The sequence below is a fragment of the Chinchilla lanigera genome, unplaced genomic scaffold (assembly GCF_000276665.1).
Source record: "Chinchilla lanigera isolate Chin_1 unplaced genomic scaffold, ChiLan1.0 scaffold00075, whole genome shotgun sequence".
Lineage (NCBI taxonomy): Eukaryota > Metazoa > Chordata > Mammalia > Rodentia > Chinchillidae > Chinchilla > Chinchilla lanigera.
The window spans coordinates 11,723,659-11,742,950 of record NW_004955476.1 but is presented as its reverse complement, the minus strand read 5'-3'; the positions used below and the strand labels follow the sequence as shown (position 1 = coordinate 11,742,950).

General features: G+C 47.6%; 2 protein-coding genes and 1 pseudogene across 2 annotated transcripts; 2 read left to right on the top strand and 1 right to left on the bottom strand.

The window, feature by feature from the left end:
- The first annotated feature begins 266 nt into the window (after positions 1 to 266).
- On the top strand, positions 267 to 1,465 carry LOC102026859 (interferon-induced transmembrane protein 3-like). The gene is made up of 2 exons (XM_005401876.2): positions 267 to 618; positions 1,171 to 1,465. The coding sequence occupies exons 1-2, from the start codon at positions 370 to 372 to the stop codon at positions 1,348 to 1,350; spliced, it is 429 nt and encodes a 142-aa protein (XP_005401933.1). The 5' UTR covers positions 267 to 369; the 3' UTR covers positions 1,351 to 1,465.
- Positions 1,466 to 2,779: 1,314 nt separating this feature from the next.
- On the top strand, positions 2,780 to 6,087 carry LOC102012958 (annotated as a pseudogene).
- A 4,994-nt stretch (positions 6,088 to 11,081) lies between these two features.
- Positions 11,082 to 12,283, bottom strand: LOC102026523 (interferon-induced transmembrane protein 3-like). The gene is made up of 2 exons (XM_013502908.1): positions 11,894 to 12,283; positions 11,082 to 11,390 (listed from the first exon to the last, which is right to left on the bottom strand). Exons 1-2 carry the CDS (start codon positions 12,080 to 12,082, stop codon positions 11,199 to 11,201), a joined length of 381 nt encoding a protein of 126 aa, XP_013358362.1. The 5' UTR covers positions 12,083 to 12,283; the 3' UTR covers positions 11,082 to 11,198.
- Between the last annotated feature and the right edge of the window lie 7,009 nt (positions 12,284 to 19,292).

Genomic DNA, 19,292 nt, shown 5'->3' with positions numbered 1-19,292 from the left:
CCCACAAAAGAGGCCTTTCTGGTGTCCTGAACAGGGACAGTGAGCTGCTGCCATGGCTGTCTTGGGCTGAGGAGACAGCTAGTCCTGGGAAAGTCCCCCGAGGGCCCCGCCCGCAACAGGGAGGGTCAGTTGACACAAGTCCTGGCTTGGGTCCTGGACCGGAAGCCCCTGACCCTCCACCCTTCCTGCCTCCCTACGCTAGAGAAATCTGATCCTCAGGAATTAGTTCCACCCACTCAGTACCCTGCCAATCCCTAACTTGCCTATGGGCAGGAAAAAGAAACTTGTGAGAAATCAAAACTGCACAGCAGAGCTGGTCACAAAGAAGAGCCCACTGTCCAGACTCTCAGCGTGTCCCACATCAGCACGATGAGCCACACAACCCAGACTGTCTTCTCTCAGGCCAACGTCGGCCTGCCCCCAAACTACGAGAGACTCCAGGAAGAACATGAGGTTACTGTGCTAGGGGGCACCCACAGCCCAGTTCCCGCAACCTCCACTGTGATCAACATCCGCAGTGACATTGCTGTGCCTGATCACGTGGTCTGGTCCCTCTTCAACACGATCTTCATGAACACATGCTGCCTGGGTTTCATAGCCTTTGCCTACTCCATAAAGGTGAGTGCCTGGGTGTGATGCTCTGGGAAGGTGCTGTGAGGTTCAGATTCACCTGCCTGAACAGAATCTGTGTGTCAGTGTGTGTGTGTGTGTGTGTGTGTGTGTGTGTGTGTGTGTGTGTGTTTGCAAGACATGTATGGGCACTTGGCTGTGTGTGGTGTGCAGGGCGCCCTGGGTACATGTGCGTGTGTTGAGGAATCTCCCAGGGCAGGCATGAGGTGAGCTCCCTGGGCATTCTGGGGTCACACTTGGTCTCTGCCCACCCAGAGGAATTCTCCCCACTGCCCACACCAGAAACACCCCGTCCACACTGCAGGCGGTGGCCCCCAGGCTGTCTGGCAGCTGCAAAGGGACTCACAGGGGACTTTTTCCCTGGGGTGAGTGGCCAGCCCTGGGGCCACCTATACAGTCTGAGTGTGAGGGGGATGTCCTCCACCTGAGTGAGGGCAGGGGCACCCTGGCTGGGCAGGGCGGGCCTGGAACCCCCAAGTCAGCACCCTGTCTCTGCCCTGACCCAGTCAGACAGGGCCCTCACTCTCTGGTCTCCCCCAGTCTAGGGACAGGAAGATGGTGGGCGATGTGATTGGGGCCCAGAGCTACGCCTCCACCGCCAAGTGCCTGAACGTCAGCGCCCTGGTCTTAAGCATCGCTCTGACCATCAGCCTCATCATTGTGTTTTCCTTCACCTCCGTGCAGTTGTCCAAGGCGATATATGACTCTCAGGGCCACTAGTCCTGCGGTTTCTGTCCCTCCACAACTGCCCTGGCCCTGGGCTGGGTCCTGCCCTTCACTCCACACCCTGACCAGCTGTCCACAATTGGGATCAATAAAGTGTGCATGTTCCTACTGTGTTGTGTCATTTCCTGGGGAGGGGACGTGGCTCACTGCCCCCATCTTGGTCCTGAAATGAACCCACCCTCTGTGCACTATCTGGGTAGAGCAGGGCAGGTCTTCAGTTGGAGGTCTCTGTGGCCATGGGGAGCAGCACACCTGGGATCTGCTGGGTCCTCCTCGGGTGCTGGCTTGTTCAGCAGGGAGGTGCTGAGGTCCACCCCCGCCTGGTCCCAGGCCCCCATCATCCGATCAAGGTCTAGACCTGAGACTCAGGGAGTTCACAGGCTAGGGCCACCACCTCCTCAAGGGAGCAGAGACCTCCAACCCAGCAGTGCTGTGGCCCCAGCCTCTGTACTGGCTCCATGTGGGCCTCTCGGGGCCTTGGACTGCGGGACTCCTGTCTGCCAGGACCTGGGTGGGGCTGAGGTGTTCGTGCTTCTACTCCTGTGGCCATCCCAGATGGCAGCAGTGGCTCCCCCTCCTCTCCCACAGCAGACCTCTGATTCTAGGAGCCCTGTGGATGCACAGGACACCTGCCGCTGCCTGGGGTCACCCGTGGGCGGGACTTGGACTCCAACTGCCTGGCCTCCCTGAGAGTGTCCTGACAGGAAGGATGCCCTTCCTGCCCTCTCCCCAGGTGGGGCTGGCACAGCAGCGGGGTGTGGGGAGGAACACAGCCATGGTGCTGGCGGGGAGGAGAGGACTTGGCCAACCTCTGACACTCCCATCCACATCCCTGAGACTCAGCCCTGTCTCTGCTTGTGGTCACAGCTCCCACATGTCCACCTCCCCACAGGGAACCCTGCAGTGTGTAGGTCTCCAGAAGCCCTGTTCCCCTGTCCCACAGGGTGTCCTTCCTGAGTCTCAGCCTCTGGAGCCACCCCAAGCCTCATCCCTCGGAGTGGGCCTCGGCCTCCTGCCTGCATCTCTGGGACTCTTGGCCATGTCCTGCTGCTCTTTGCTTCCTAAACCAGTTGCAAAGTTCAGTGTATCTGAGGTTCCCTAGGCAGAGTGGCCCCTTCATGCTGTGGATGTGCAGGTGGGACTGTAGGGCCTTCCAGCGGGGTGAGGGCCAGCTTCCAGGAAGGCTGGGGTCTCCTCTGTGGGTGCAGAGTTGGGGCCCCTGGTTCAGGATGACAAGCTCCCCTCCTCGTGTCGGGACCCCGGACTTGGCCTCTACCTCTGACTTGACAGAGCAGATGTTTGGGTCAGCTTTGTGTTGCTGGCACAAAATACCTGACATGCATAACTTGAAGGAGAAAGGGTTTGTTTTGCTGGCAGTTTCTGAGTTTTGAGCCCAGGCTGCCAGACATGGAGTGGAGGACAGATGCTCAGCTTTGGCACCTGGGGAGCGGAGTGCAAGATTAAAGCTCCAGAGAACCAGGGTCAGGGGCCACATGGGACCCCCCAGGTCATGCCCCATGGCCACCTGAGATATGCAGAAGTGTGCTGTACTAACTCCAAGGTGACTCTCAAGCCAACCAAGCTGCCAGTCACCAGGAGCTGTCACAGTAGGCACAGCCTGAGCACTGACACCCTTCTGGGTAAGGCCCTGTCCTCCTTTACCCGGCAGCAGGAGCAGCCCTGCCCGGTCACCTATGCCTCCCAGGCTGGGGAACTCTCCATGGTCTCTTCAGGTGGGAAGATGGGAATCCTAGCTGCTCAGTTAGGAGAGTGCCCTCCTTGGCAGCCCACACCCAAGTGACCTGAAGTTCCACCTCCCAGTGTGTCCCACGGCCATTTCCCAGTCATGTTCCCACTGTGTACCTGTAAGACACAGTGCAAGATGGATACCAGCTGAGACCACTGGGTTGTGTAAAAGCAACATAGCATGGAATTTAGTGTGCCTGGGTACAGGCAGACAGATGGCAAAAAGGCTGTCTGTAGGGAACAAAGAAGTGTGCTTTTTTTATAGGACTTGAAAGAAGCCAAGGGATATTAGGTGGGAAGATTTTAATAAACATCAGTGATCAAAAGTCTCTGGAAGTCTCATACTTCAGCAGGAAAAGTCCTGGAGGCATCTGGTGTAAATGTTTGGGTGTATTCAGATGTCCCAGTGCTTGGAAGATTCCATGTTCCACCTTATCTCCTTTACAATATCCTATGTTTGCCAAGGGCACCAGTGCAGAGCTGAGAACAATGCCTTTTCTGGCAGACAGGTTGGGTATTGAGAGAGTCATGTCATAATCAAGTCTTACATTTCCATCTTTTTGTTTTTATTTTTTAAAAAGGAAAAAGAAGAAGAAAGGAGATGAGTACCCTTTCTTATGACTGCTTCCTGCATGGCACATGGGCTGAGTGGGCAACCTAGTATGAAGGAAAACCTTGGGGAACTGCCTTATATTGAGGGCAGAGAATAACAATTGCCAATTAGTGGTTGCTTGTATGTAGTCTTGTAAGAACTGTGACTGGAGTCTGAAAAGACAGAGCCTGAACAAGGGATGGAAGATTGTACAGCAAGCAGCCCTGCTAAGGGAAAGAGCCATGAGGCCCATCTGGAGGATTTGTAAGAGGAGCTGCAGAGAAAGAGCTCATCTGTATATTATATGATGTGGGAGATGGATGGGCAGAAGAGCAAATCAAGGGTGAGTGCCTGACTGAAGTAAAGGTGAAGAGAGATTGTGTGGAGGAGAGTAAGGGAATCATAAAGAAGGCACCTTTCAAATCTAGGACTGAGTAGATGGGGAGGGAGAAGATAAAAGAGTATACGCAGTTGGCACCACAGGATGGGTAGGAAGGACTATCTGATAGCACAAAGATCCTGTACTAATCTGTGAGTGCTATTCACTTTTTGGACAGAGAGAATTGGAGTGTTGGAGAGTTGATAGGGACCAGAAGACTCTGTTGGAGCATGTGAGAGATAACTGATTTTAGTTCCTTAGAGTCTGATCTGGGACAGACTATTGGCACTGGGAGGGATGGGGCAATGTGGCTTTAAGGAGATGGCAAGAGGTGTTTGATTGAGAGCCAGGGAAGGGGAGGAGGTATCCAGACCCTAGGGTCCAGATCTGGGGAGGCGATGGGGTTTTGGGCAAAGCCAGAGAAGGAAAGAGAAAGGTTGAACTGACAGAAGGGTTCTGTGAGTTGTTTAGGTATATTGATCTAATGGAAAGTAAGTCATGTAGTAGGCAAGCAAGATTAAAGATCTTCTCAAGTACACAATAATCTGGGGTGTTGGGCTGTCTACTGAGGTAACTAATGTTGACCTAGACCTTATTAGACCAGGTGTTATCTCTTGGGGACTATGTAGGCCTGATTTTTTGTTGCTTATCTTGAGGCCTTTTAATTGATATGTCTCTGGTCACAGTTGTAGTGTAGACAAGGCCAAAAAAATAGTTAAGTATGGGCCAAACAATAAAATCAACAAGACTATTATGATTATAATCAATAAATATCTTACTAGGAAGACTCAGGGAATTTTACAACCTGATATGGCCTTAACCTGTCATCTAATATCTTGAATAGCCATAGATATATCAGAAGGATCAGGAATGTATACACAGCATTTAGCTTTTATATTGGCACAAGTACCTCTTCTACTGTTGTTAGAATGTTTAATGTCATCTGATTTTGGAAGCCGCTTGCCTTGTTAATTTTTTTTTTTTTTAACTTAGGAGAGGGAGAGACCAGTCAAGGTGTCTTTTACATAAATAACTGCTCTTTTGGAGGGCACATAGATAGATAACAAAAGTTTATCTATCTCTTTCAATTATATTTTTCTGCTGGGTGTTTAAGATCAATTTAAAATGAGACCTGTGTTAATTAAAATTGACGGTGCTGATCACTGGCACCAACAGCATCCTGGGCTGGCCACAGCTGCCGAGCTGCTGTGCCTGGGCACACTGGTGATCTTGGGCTGCTGTGACCATGCAGGAGGAGGCACAAAAGAAGGCAGCCAGCTGCACTGGGAACTTGACAGCTGAGGATGTGGCCAGTCAGGCAGGGCCAGCTGGTCATCAAGGAGCTTGACCTGGCCTCTCTGTGCTCAGTGTGTGCCTTCTGCCTGGAACTGCTGCAGGAGGAGGAAAGACTGGATGTCTTGATCAATAAAGCAGGGGTCTTCCAGTGTTCCTATATGAAGAACGAAGATGGGTCTGAGATGCAGTTCAGAGTGAACCATCTGGGACACTTCCTTCCCACCAATCTTCTGCTTGGACTCCTCAAAAGTTCAGCTCCCAGCAGGATTGTGATCATTTCTTCCAAGTTTTATACATATAGAGACATCAACTTTGAAGACTTAAACAATGAACAAAGCTACAGTAAAAGTTTTTGTTATAGTTGGAGCAAACTGGCAAGCATTCTTTTTACCAGAGCAATAGCCCACCACTTAGAAGACACCAATGTTACTGTCAGCATGTACATCCCAGTATTGTATGGACTAATCTCGGCAGCTACATACACATTCCACTACTGGCCAAACTATTTTTCAATTTGGTGTCATGGGCTTTCTTCAAAACTCCTCTAGAAGGTGCCCAGAATTCCATCTATTTAGCTTCTTCCCCTGAGGTACAAAGTGTGTCAGGAAAGTACTTTGGAGATTGTAAGGAGGAAGAGTTATTACCAAAAGCTATGGATGAGTCTGTAGCAAGAAAACTCTGGGATATTAGTGAAGCGATGGTTGATATACTAAAATAACCAAGTAGTAAAAATATACATATGGTCAAGAATGGTGTGAATTGAAGCTACTTGAAAAATTTTGGTTCTATAGTAACACTGCTAGGAGTTATATGTGGATATGTTGAAGTTACCATAAAGTTATTTTTGGACAATTTCAGCAAATATGTTTGAAATATATATTTATATAAGTTTAATAAGCAATACAATTACATTTTAAATATTAATTGGGCAAGTATAGATTACAAATTTCATAACAAAGTAAGTATCTTGAGAGGGTTATCAAGTATCTGAGTTTCATGGCTAAAGTGTTAAGTATTTTTACTACAATGCTGATTTTTTTTGTGGAGGTAACATGCCTGGTGTGTGCACCCAACTCTTAACTTGGAATAAATTTACTGATGCAAATAAATAAATAAATAAAATTGACCTCTCACTGTCCATCAAGGCCATGTAAACCTCTCAAAGCTTTACTCTTGGAACCATGAACAAAACCTCTCAGCTCCTCTCTCAGTGTCAGCTGGCAGGATGGGTCACAGTCTTGCTTGACAGACCTTTTTTGGGGGACCCTCCTTATGCACATTGCTCATCTTTGTTAATCTCTGTCCTCTGGGCCTATCAGTCTCCCTGTTCAGGAGACTGGGTGACTCACCAGAGTTGCAGGATCCTGTAGAAAAAGTGTTTTCATGTCCTGGGTCTCTGCTGACCTTGGAGGGCCAGGGTCAAAATATTGGCTGTTGTCTTAGACCAGTTATCTCTCTGGTTCTGGTCTCTAAACTTTAGTTGTTGAACACCCAGGAGAAGGTTAGTTATATCAGTCTCAGTGGATGCAAAGCATAAGTGTAAATTGTTTTTCGATAGTTGTTGTCTCCTGTTAAAGCAAACAGTTGTTGTAAGCTTTGTTAATCTAATCTCTTGGAGGGAATATCGGTCTTTAATCAAGGCGTGAAAAGTTAACTTTTGGCAAGTTGAAAGAAAACTGGTGTTTTAAGAGTCTAAAGAGAAAGAGCTAACCTGAGAGAGGTCTGATAGAGAAGGAGGAGCAGGAGGACTAGGGAGTAATTAGTCTGGACTGGGTATGTGGCAGGGCAGAGGTTGGGAAAGCATATGACAGAAAGTTAGAGGAGCAATGGGCAGGGTGGCCTGTGCCCCATAGCCTGGGCCTATAGTGCCATGAGTAGCAGTAGGTCTTCAGAAGATGGCCCTAGGTGGGCATGGTGAGCATGGACCAGCTCACTTGTATAGCCAGGCAGCCATAGTGTCATGGTAGAGGGCGGGTGGGCAGGGGTGGTGCAGTGCAGTGCAGCCCAGACCTGCAAGGGGCCAGGGGTTGTCATGGCCAGGATGCTGTGGTGGGCACAGCCAGGGGTGTGGCCTGCTGTGTATGGGGTCAGTGGAGAAGAATGAAGCAAGGGGATGTGCTGTGTAGGCTCACATTCTTTTTAATCCAAAGTGGGCTCAGACAGGTGCACTGGTGGTGGGATGTGTGCACAGGCACTGTGGTCTTACCATATGTATGAGTGCCGGTCGGACCTTGACCTCCACTGTGGTGCATGTGCCTGCTGTGCTGTGTGGTCAGGGCTGTATGAGTGCAGAGCAGGCTCTGGGTGGGGCAGGCTGGACAAGCCGGGTGCAGTTCCAGCCTAGGACAGGCACACAAGAGGGTTGGCTAATGGCTGGCAGCTCACAGCAGGGCCCCTGGGGGGCTGTCTCAAAGTGAACAGTGGTAGAACAAGGGAGTAAAGTGAGGGAAATGTCAGGGAGGAATCAGCATGAGGGAAGTGGGTAGACAGAAGAGAAAGGAGGAGGAAAATTAGGTCTTTGAACTTATTAATAGAAAGAGAAAAGCCCAGGCTTGTAGCTCAACTCTTGATGAAGGCTTAAGAAAGGGTTGTAACAGGGGCTGGGGATTTAGCTCAGCGGCAAAAAGCGCCTGCCTGGCAAGCGCAAGGTCGTGAGTTCGGTTCCCGGTACCGGAGAAAAACAAAAAAAAAAAAAAAAAAAAAGAAAGGGTTGTAACAGCATCATTTCAGGACAATCTGAGATAGCGGAAACCTGATGATCACTGAAAGAGTTGCCTTTCACCTTCCATGGGGAGTGCAGGTGGAAATGATAGATAAGCATAGATTCTCTGGATGACCCATTCAGGGATGTGAAGAGCTGATTTCCTCTGAGGGACCTTTGGGTAGCTGCTGAAGAGCTGCCCTAGCCATGACCCCTCAGCTTTCAGTTTTCACTACTTCCATGCAATCAGAGAGCTGTCTCTGGAAAGAAGTCCACTGGCCCATTTGGTCAACATTCCATTGGCCGTTGGTGTCAATAGGGATTCACCATGGCAACCGGAGAAACCTGTCTTCTGCTTTGAGAGTGGCAGCTATTCCAGAGGCAATGACTAGCTGGCAGAATAACCACTGTTTGGTTTTAGCATTTTATAAAGGACAGATAAAAGCCTGAACTGAATATAGACAAGATTTTATTTTAAAAAGACCCATCTTACAGAATTTTATCAAAGTCCAGTAGATGGCGCTTTAACATTATTTCTCCTTAGCGCTGTCTAAAATAAAATTAAAACCCATAGCATCACAAGCCTATTTAAGGGAGTCTAAATGTAGCATATATACAACAGGAATGTAAGGCCCTGTCTGCAAAAGTAAAACATCCCTTTAAAGAAACATCACAACCAAAAAAAGGAAACATCATAATTGTTTTAACAAAAGGATATATAAAAGATGTACAGTGATTTACAAAAGCTACTGGCAACAAAATGACAATTATGATTACCTAATATAATTCAGCAATCAAGAAATAAAAGCAAACTCTTATCTCCTGTTAATTATTTTCTTATTTTGCAAAAGGGAAAAAATTGAAAAGTATAATGCTCTGGTCACCGAGAGCTGTTGTCCAGCAGGAAGCTTGGCCATGCCATGTTACAGAAAAAGATCAGCCATTTGGGCTTCCGATCAGGACAGAAGTGGAGAGGGCTGATATTCTGCAGTGGGCAGGCTAGGATGGGTGGGGGTGGAAAATAGTTCCCCACTGGAGTACAGAGAGAGGTGTGGGAGAGTGGCCAGATCTCTGGTGGGCGTTTCCAGTTGGGATACAAAGCCATAAACACAAGCAACTGAGCAAGGCAAATGTCTCTCTGTGGCTGGTCAGAAGCTAAAGGGAAGCAGCCTTCCTCGGAGTGCTTTTTGAGACCAGTGCTGGAGTTTAAAAAGCACAAAAGGCAGAGCAAGCCTCTCTCTGACTTTATTGGGGAGAGTAAAAGGCAAGCAGAGAGAAAGAAGAGAGAAGGATATTGGGGGATTTGCCTGACCTGAAATGCCCAGAGAAATCTGGGATGGGAGAAGTGGAAGGAACTGTAGGGACCAAGGTCTGAGGATGTTGCTGAGTGGTCTCAGCTGGGGTAGAGGTTCAAGAGACCTTAAAGCTCTCCAGAGAACTTGGCTCTCTCGCAGGTTTTGGCAACAGATGTAAGAAATGGCACAAGGCAGAAACCAGTTGAGATCACCAGGCTTGTGTAAAGGCAACATGATGTGGAATTTATTGTCCTTGCTGCAAGGCACAGAAGACAAAAAGGCTGTCTGTAGGGAACAAAGAGAAGTGGGCTTTCTTATAGGCAAGAGACATTAGGTGGGAAGATCTGAGTAAACATCAATGGTCAAAGTCCTCTGGAAGTCTCATGCGTCAGTGGGAAAAGTCCTTGAGGCATCGGGTGTAAATATTTGGGGGTCTTCAGATGTCCCAGTGCTTGGAAGATTCTATGCTCCACCTTATCTCCTTTACAACACCCAGTATTTGCTGAGGGCACCGGTGCTGAGCTGAGAACAATGCCTCTACTGGCACACAGGTTGGGTATTGGAAGAGTCAAGTAATGTCTGAGTCAAATCCTACAGTACCCAGAAAAGGGGTCCGGTAGTCAGCACCCAAGATACCTGGATACCTACCAGAATCTCCTCCTTCTGATCCCCTAGGCTTCAGAATTTCAGCTGTGTGAGGCCACAGGTTGTTTCCTGGCTCCAGGAGATGATCCCCTCCCAGCGGGATCATGGTGCCACAATCCTGCAGTACATTTGGGGCCCCAGGCTGATGGTGACCCATCTGGCGGGTCTGGTTGTACTGGGTTCTTGCCTGCAGTGTGTGGCCTCTCTTTAGGTTCTTCCCCTCGGTTCCTCCAAGCCACCTCCCTCCTCATATCCCAGGGATACCAGGGACAGCTTGCCCTCCTGCACATTCATTGTCAGCTCGGGGACCCCCCAGTGTCCACAGACCACAAAAATTAGGACTCATGGGGCCCAAAGTAGTAGAAGTAGTAGTGAGTTTTACAGTGGGTCCAGGGCAGAGCAGAGAAATCCTGGTGGAGCTCCTGACTTGAGGTGCCAGGCAAGAGGGACTTGTCAGAGGCTGCACGTTGCCAGGTTTGTAGAGCCTCAACCTGAACCAGCCCAGCCCGGAGCAATAACATTCTTCAACCTTCACAGAATACCTTCTTCCCTAGGAAGGCCAGCATTGCTGGGGTCCAAGGATTCAGACTTCACTTCTGTGCTAAGGCCAAGATCTCACCAACCAACTCTGACTTCTGGCTTCTGACCCTCCTCAGAAAATGATGGCTACACCTAAGGAGAGTTGAACGTTGAAGGCACAGAAGGAAGCAGCAGCTAGGACAGAGCCAGAGCTGGATGGACTGGGAAGGCGCAGCCCAGCTCCAGGACTTGCCCCAGTGATACAAAAGCCACAGTGGACCCTCAAGGCCAGAGCTGCACATATTCCTGCTAGAGTGGACAGGACCGGCCTGGGGTCAAGCAGTGCTGCTCACAGTGTGCCCTGGAGTCAGGAAAAGTTGAGAGGCGACCCACCATGACCTGGGTGTGCATCCGCCACAGCAGGCACCCACAGACCTCCAACCTGAAGACCTGCCCTGCTGCCTGCAAAGACACTGCATGGAGGGTGGGCTCATCTCAAGACCAAGACAGGGAGAGTGAGCAATGTCCCTTCCCCCAGGAGACGTCATAGCACAGTAGGAACATGCACACTTTATTGATCCCAATTGTGGACAGCTGGTCAGGGTGTGGGGTGAAGGGCAGGACCCATTCCAGGGTTAGGGCAGCTGTGGAGCTGAGAACACAGCAAGACTAGTAGCCCTGAGAATCCTTTTTCATATGATAGACTATTTGGTTGAGTTCTGTGAAGACTCTGGCAAATAAAATGATGAAGACAATGCTCAGGATGATGCTTAAGACCAGGGCGATGATGTTCAGGCACTTGGCGGTGGAGGCGTAGGTCTGGGCCCCGATCACGTCGCCCACCATCTTCCTGTCCCTAGACTGGGGGAGACCAGAGAGTGAGGGCCCTGTCTGACTGGGTCAGGGCAGAGATAGGGTGCTGACTTGGGGGTTCCAGGCCCGCCCTGCCCAACCAAATTCCCCCTGCCCTCACTCAGGTGGAGGACATCCCCCTCACACTCAGACTGTATAGGTGGCCCCAGGGCTGGCCACTCACCCCAGGGGAAAAGTCCCCTGTGAGTCCTTTTGCAGCTGCCAGACTGCCTGGGGGCCACCATCTGCAGTGTGGATGGGGTGTTTCTGGTGTGGGCAGTGGGAAGAATTCCTCTGGGTGGGTGGGGACCAAGTGTGACCCCAGAATGCCCAGGGAGCTCACCTCATGCCTGCCCTGGGAGATTCCTCAACACACAGATGCACACAAGACGCCCTGCGCACCACACACTCACTCACACATACACACACACACACACACACACAGGTTCTGTTCAGGCAGGTGAATCTGAGCCTCACAGCTCCTTCCAAGGACATCACACCCAGGCACTCACCTTTATGGAGTAGGCAAAAGCTATGAAGCCCAGGCAGCATGTGTTCATGAAGATCGTGTTGAAGAGGGACCAGACCACGTGGTCAGGCACAGGGTTGTCACTGGGGATGTTGATCACAGTGGTGGTCTCAGGAGCTGGGTGGTGGGGTCCCCCCAGCATGGTCACCTCATGCTCCTCCTTGGGCATCATCTAGCTTGGCAGGTGTACCTCCAGGGAGCCTAGAAGGCTTGAGCAGTGTGGTTTGTGAGAGGAGAGCAGCTTGGGTCTGGAAGGGCTGCTACCTGGTGGTTAACCTCCACAGCAGTGTGTTTCTCAGCTTCCTGATTTATAATTTGGTGGATTGGTGTGGAGTAAAAAGTGAGCAGCATTCACTGAGTTTCAAATTGAAACTAGGACTTTAAACCAGGCAAAGCCCCTCCTACCAAGCCCACCCCTTCTGCCGTGAGGGTGGAGTCTGGAGACTTGGTGAGTAGTTCAGCCCATATCCTCCCTCAGTAACGCCCACTGCACCAGCAACATGGTGGGACAGACACAGTGCAATGGGGCATGTTTGGGGCCTGATGATTTCTGCTGTAATGTGACATTGTATTCATGGCTTACATGATTCAATTTAGCACCTAATTTTATTTGAAATTACAGTTCAGATGAAGGTCAGGGCTGAATTAGTGTTTCATACCAACTTCTGGGAAGTCACATTTATATAAAAGGTATGAAACAAGGCAGTAGAAGTCCAGAAGGTACTGCTTGCATTCTGCCCCAGGGAAGGTGGGGTGGACCAGAGAAAGGACTTCTAACAGTGTTTATTCCCAATTCCAAATGCTCCAGCTGCCTGGAGGGAATCTAGCCTATGGTATATACTATGAGCTCTACACAAAATTGCTTGCTATGTCCTCAGTATGATTCAGTGACCCAATCATGGCACATTGAAGGCTCAGCTCTGCTTCTAACAGGAGGTCTGCAGCATCAGAACCTATTTAATTTGGGAAGATTTCAAACATTAAAAACAACCCAACCCACTGTAGGGAAAGGAAGCTCCTAGGCAGGGAAAGGATAGAATAAAAGCCTCATTTAAGCTTTATTAAAAATTAATAGGGAACCTTACTAAAGGCAGCTCTATACTCTACAGTCAGAGCAATTAGAAAGACAAAGGTAGGAGAGAGAAACCAGACCCAGAAAGGTGCCAGGTAACACAATTACCATAAGAATTTATCAGAAAGAGTTAATAAAGCACAGAGAAAGCCAGAAATATAAAAGACCAGAGTAACCAGCCCCCCTCACTCATCCCTGATAAAATGCAAAGGGCAGCCATTTAGGACTCTTGTTTAATATATAAAAGACACACACACACACACATACACACAGACCTATACATCTGTACATACATATATATTCTCACTGTAGTGTCACTATATTGTTACACCAGTAATGTTCCCTTTACTTAATGATTAACTCTAAGCTACCTTTCTATAAGGCTGCCCCCCAACTTACCCATCACAAACAGCAGGAAGAAATCAAACAGCGAGAAAGAATGTGAACAGAAGTGCCCAGAGTAGAGTCAAAGACAGCCAGAGAGCCAATCAGATTGTGAAAACTTCCAGGTGCCCACACAGGGTATGGGAAGAATCACTAGCCCTAAACAAAAGGAACTAGGGCTACATAAGGTTCACATGGAACTGACTCTCCCAGCCCCCAACCTGCTTGCCAGCAGAAGCACTACTATCTGTAGGGAACTCAGTTCTTAGCAGGGAACTCTGCTCAGTACCAAAGTTGTCATCAATAAGCACAGGAAAGGAGATAAGATAGGACAAGGTATTTTGCAGCTCCTGGGACGTCTGGGGACATCTGGAGAATTTACACTGGACGTTTAAATCTCTATTTTGGTATAGAATAACCTTGTTAGTTAATTATTTCTATCTGGTACACAGGACACTCTCATCTAATTTACTGTCCTTTAATGGAATGTCATTGAAATTTGTGACATTGCCTGGATTGCTTAATACCTAAGCATTTTTTAAGTGTAATGACATGTATAACATAACCATCACAGAAGCCCCCTTTAATTTGACAGGTGGTCTCATATTGGTTTCACATATACCTCTTATTACAAGTAGTTGGAGCACAAGAGAAAGGCGCATATCTGAATCTCAAAGAAAAAGGTTACCACTATAAACAATCCCAGTTTTACATTTTAGAAAACTTGTACTTCTGGAAAGCAGGAATATATTTAATACACTGTGAGATTAGCAATAACAAATTGTCATAGCCATGCAAAAACTTTTGTTTTTTTAATTTAGTTTTGTATCAAAAGTATCTTTTAATGAGAAAACTGTATTGTTTTATTTGTAGAACACTTAAACTTTGATGATGACCAATGTAAACATATCACAATAGTACTTTTAACATTTATTGGGATATCTCCCATAAGGCTATGGGGATTATTGGTGACTCCACTAGTGAACAAAGGCAGAAATATGATTTTTTCCAGGCAGGCAGCTACTCCTTTATTCACCAAAGGGAGTCCCATCCAATAGTTCCCCCAAACCCGAAGGGTCCCCATTTAATTACCTTAACAAACTTATGATGACCTAAGAGAACCAGACCATAACACTTAACACATAATTTTGATCAGTGAGAAATTTTGGGGGGGTCTTTTTGAGACACAGTCCAAAATACAGTTCAGGCTGGCCTTGAGCTCACTTTGTAACCCAGGCTGGTCTCGAACTCACAGCAATCCTCCTGCCTCAGCCTCCTGAGTGCTGGGATTACAGGCATGTGCCACCATGCCTGGCTAGTGAGAGATTTGAGTTATTGCACACAGACAAAAATATGTACTATATTTATAAGACCAATTTTAACATCATTTTGACCAGCTGGCAACTTAGATAGAAGCATGTTTTTAATTTTGGTGACATTTATCTATAAGCTGACTTAAATTATAGACAAATTTTTTAAAAATGTAAAAAAGAGCACCTTTTTAAAAAATAAAACAACTGTTTACAGATCAGACAGACAAACAAATGTATAAGATAATCTGTTTATAAAATCAGTGCACTCAATTATATTTGGTCAAATTGAATTATAATAACTCTTTTATAGTTTTTAAATCTATAATATAAATAGACTAATCAGAACTTTTGTAGGTCAATTAACAGAGATCTCTTGTACTAAGAATCAGAGGGAATAAAACTTTCTATACCTGTGAAAGCAAAGACAGTCTTTAAAATTTGACAGCCATAGTTCTTGGATGGTCATGGCTGATAGCCAAAACTGTTTTAATAGCCACATATAATTGTTTCCTCTAATGGGACAGACTGCTAAAGGTAATTTTAACTATCTAGGGGAGCAAGCAGGCCAGGTTTGGATGTAGAAAGAGATTATCTATGAGAATAGTGGCTGGCCTGTAAGGTGTTCTGGAGAGAAATCATGATGAGAGGCAGTCCTCTGGGCACTGGGGCTGTGCCTGTTTTTAATATGATTTTTGTTTGGTTGGTTGGGTTTTTTTGTTTTTTTTTTTCCCAGTACCAGGAATCAAACTCACGACCTTGCGCTTGCCAGGCAGGCATGTGTTGCTGAGCTAAATCCTCAGCCCCTTTAATATGTTTTTTATTGTTGTTTTTTGTTTTTTGTTTTTCTCCGGTACCGGGAACCGAACTCACGACCTTGCACTTGCCAGGCAGGCACTTTGCCGCTGAGCTAAATCCCCAGCCCCCTGTTTTTTAATTAAGGGGTTCAAAGTTAACTTTTGGTGAGTGGAGAGAAATTGTGGTTATAACAGTTTAAAGAGAAAGAGCTCACATACTGGCTGATCTGAGTGAGGTCTGGCAGAGGGGAAGGAACAGGAGGACAGGGAGCAGCAGTCTGGACTGCATGTGTGGCAGAGTGCTGAGTGGGAGTTGGGAGAGCATATGACTGAAGGCTAGAGGAGCAGCAGGTGGCCTGAGCCTTGTGGCTGGGGTAGGGGGGCGCTTTGGAAGATGGCTTTTGGTGGGCTCAGCTGGGCATGGATCAGTTTGCTGGTGGAGCAGGTAGCTGCAGTGTGGCAGCAGCAGGGAGGGGAGAAGCATGTGGTACAGGCCAGCTGGGGGTTGTCAGGGTCTGGGAGCCTGTGTCAGGCACAGCTAGGGGCATGGCCTGCTGTTTTGGGGGTCCTGCTGTGGGATGGGGTAAAGGGCATGTCTCAAGGAGGATGGCAGTGGCAGGGGAAAAGTTACAGAGGAATTGGTGGCAAAATCATTACCTAGCACTTTATAAGTTTACAGTAAAGGTTTTAAAGTCCACAACTTACTAGTATTTTTTTTTTATAATCTTACATGCCACCAAAAAAGATCAGAAATGAGATCAGACCAGAAAGGAAACCAAAGCAGAATAGGTTTGACATTTCCTCCAGAGTGTAGGGGAAGATCAAGCCATTTTGTCTCAGTAAAGGGTGTTCTCCAAGTCTTAAGAACGACCACTGACCTAGTGTCATATAGTTGTTGTTGCTGCTGCTGTTGTCTAAGATAAGATTAAAACCCACAGCAGTCACAAGTCAGTTTGAGGCTAGATGTAACATATATAAAACAGAAATACAAGACCTTGTCCACAAGAACAAAACATCCCTTTAAAGAAACATTATGAAGTGATTTATAAATGGCACAAACAGTGGCAAACAAGAATGACAATTATGATTATCTAATATAATTCAGCAATTAAGAAATAAAAGTAGGGCTGGGGATTTAGCTCAGCGGCAAAAGCGCCTGCCTGGCAAGCGCAAGGTTGTTGGTTCGGTTCCCGGTACCGGAGAAAAACCAAAAAAAAAAAAAAAAAAGAAATAAAAGTAAACTCTTATCTCCTGTTAATTATGTGTTATAGAAAAATTAACAGTATTGTGTTCTGGTCACTGAGAACCATTTGGGCTTCAGATCAGGAGGCAAGGGAAGAGCATGAGATTCCACAGAAGGCAAGGTCGCAGAGGCAGTGGGAGGTGGACAGCTCTCTATTTGAGTACAGAGAGTTGTGGGTAAAGAAGGAAGGAGAATTTCCTATAAGGAGCAGAGAAAGGCAACTGTCCTTCTGGTATGGCAAAACAAGTACAGCAGCAGGGCCTGTATTGAACATCTTCAGTTAAAGCCAAGGCCATAGGGAATGTGGGCTAGAGACCAAGGGCAGTCATCACTGCAATCAGTCAACCACTGATGGGTTTCTTGCCTCGCTCTAATTCCTGTTGAGTTGCTATAGCGTCCAGCCAATATGGCGCTGGAGGTCATGTGGTATGGTGCTGAGTCAGTATGGCTCCAAGCCAATATGGCGCTGGCCACTAGAGACCATGTGCTAAGCCCCACCCCTCTTCCTCTGAGTCAAATTATGACTTCCTACTTCCCTTTTTGTAATATCCTGTTTCCTTTTCCTATGCTCCTGCCCAATCCTGGTCTGCCATGTCAGGTGTTCCGCCTCCTAACCCCCGCCCCCAGCCTGGGCTATTTAACCCTGGACCCAACGACAGGCCCTCATAAGTTCTACCCCTCTCTCTCTTTCCTTGTGGTCTTCTCCCGGACAAAATAAAGGCATTTTATTCTGCTTTACTTCTCTCTGCGCTGGAAAAACCTATCACCACCAAGGGGAGACGGTCTCCCCGTAAATGTCCAACCGTGACTAGCACTAGGTTTATGAACACAGAAGAAGTGAGACTTTTTCTGTCCCAGGGGGTCGAGAGAAGACAGCAAAACTGGCAAGCAGTCGACTGCAAAGAGAAAAGAGGTTCAGCAGAGAGGGGTTAAGTTTCAGCGGCTTTGGGAGCTTGCAAGCTTGAAAGCAGCTGCCTGCTCACCAGTGTGGGGGAGGTGTCTTAAAGGCACAGAGAGCGTTAGTAGCTCAAAAGGGGAGCAAGCTTACCTGAACTGAAGCAGTCAACATGGCGGGACCTGGGGGACTGTCTGGCTTCAGATTGTGTTGGAGGCAGGCTTAGGGGGAAGAAGAAAGAGGGATAGAGATATTGGGGGCCTTACCTTGTTGCAGAATCTTGGACTGAACAAAGAGGAAGACTCCACACCAAAGCAAAGCAAGAACTTTATTACTCCAGCAGGCTGGTGGGAATCAGTTCCAAATCACCAGCTCTGACTTAGAGTAAAGCAGAAACTTATATATGGTTTGCAAGCAGGAAATACAAAAGCTGATAGTGAGTTAGTCTATAATTGGTTACAGATGTTTGGTCATACATTGTTAGGCAGATTCATTCTGGGCAGGTTTTACTTAGAAGGGGTCATTTATCATATAGCATGAAAGTCAGGAGAAGTCACAGGCCAAGCAAGCGAGTATAATCAAGCATGCCCTTGACTAGGCTAATCTGTCTTGGGCAGAAAGACCTTGAAACAGGCCAGCAAACATGATATGTCTGCAGGCTATAGTGCAGCTGGATGTGGTCAGACAGAGTTGGGGCAAATTATCTCTGAGTTGCAGCTGGTGTAGCCACTCAAGGCTGACTGAGTCTGATGGTCCAAGTATTAAGCTGCCAGTTTTAAATTTTCTATTACAACCTGATTTGGAATGCCCAGGGAGATCTGGCATGGCAGAAGTGGTAGGACCTATAGGGACCATGGTCTGAGGATGTTGCTGGGTGGTCTCAGCTGGGGTGGAGGTTTAAGAGAGCTTAAAGCCTTCCAAAAACACCTTGTTTCCCTCCTGGGTTTTGGTGCCCAATATATGTAATGTACAGGGAGAGGAGGGGAAGCAGCAAAGACCACCAAGCTTATATAAACCCAATAACACTGTCTGCAGCAAACAAAGAGAAGTGTGTCCCTCTTATAGGAATGGAGAGAAGAAGGCAGGGAACGTTATGCAAGAAGACCCCAATAAACATCTGTGGTCAAAGTTCTCTGGCAGTCTTGCACCTCAATGGGCAGAGTCCTTGAAATGTCTGATGTACATTCTCAGGCATCTCCAGATGTCCCAAAGCTGCAAAATTCCTTGTGTACTGAGCTGAGTTCACTGCTGAGAGCTGAGTCATCTACAGACAGTAGTGCTTCTGCTAGTAAATAGGTTGGCTGGCTGGGAGAATAAGGTGTGATTTGAATCTTACAGGCTGGCCTTGGTGTTGAATGCCTGTAATTCCAGCACCTAGGAGGCTGGGACAGGAAGGTCATGTCAGGACAGACCTGAGAGTGACCTGAGAGAGACTTGGGCTATCCACTGAAAACAATAAACTCTCCATGACCGACAATTGCTCGCCCCTAATAAACAAGAGGCAATAGCAATGAAAAGCTTATGTAGGACTAATGTCGCCCTGCAGCGTCCTGATGCCAGCTCTGTACCAGCCTGTGCTGATTGTCCCCATCACCCTAAACTCAGACATTTTATCCAGATTTTTTGAGATTCCTTAAAATTGCACCCCAACCTTAAAACCTATATATACTCAGTCCCCTTT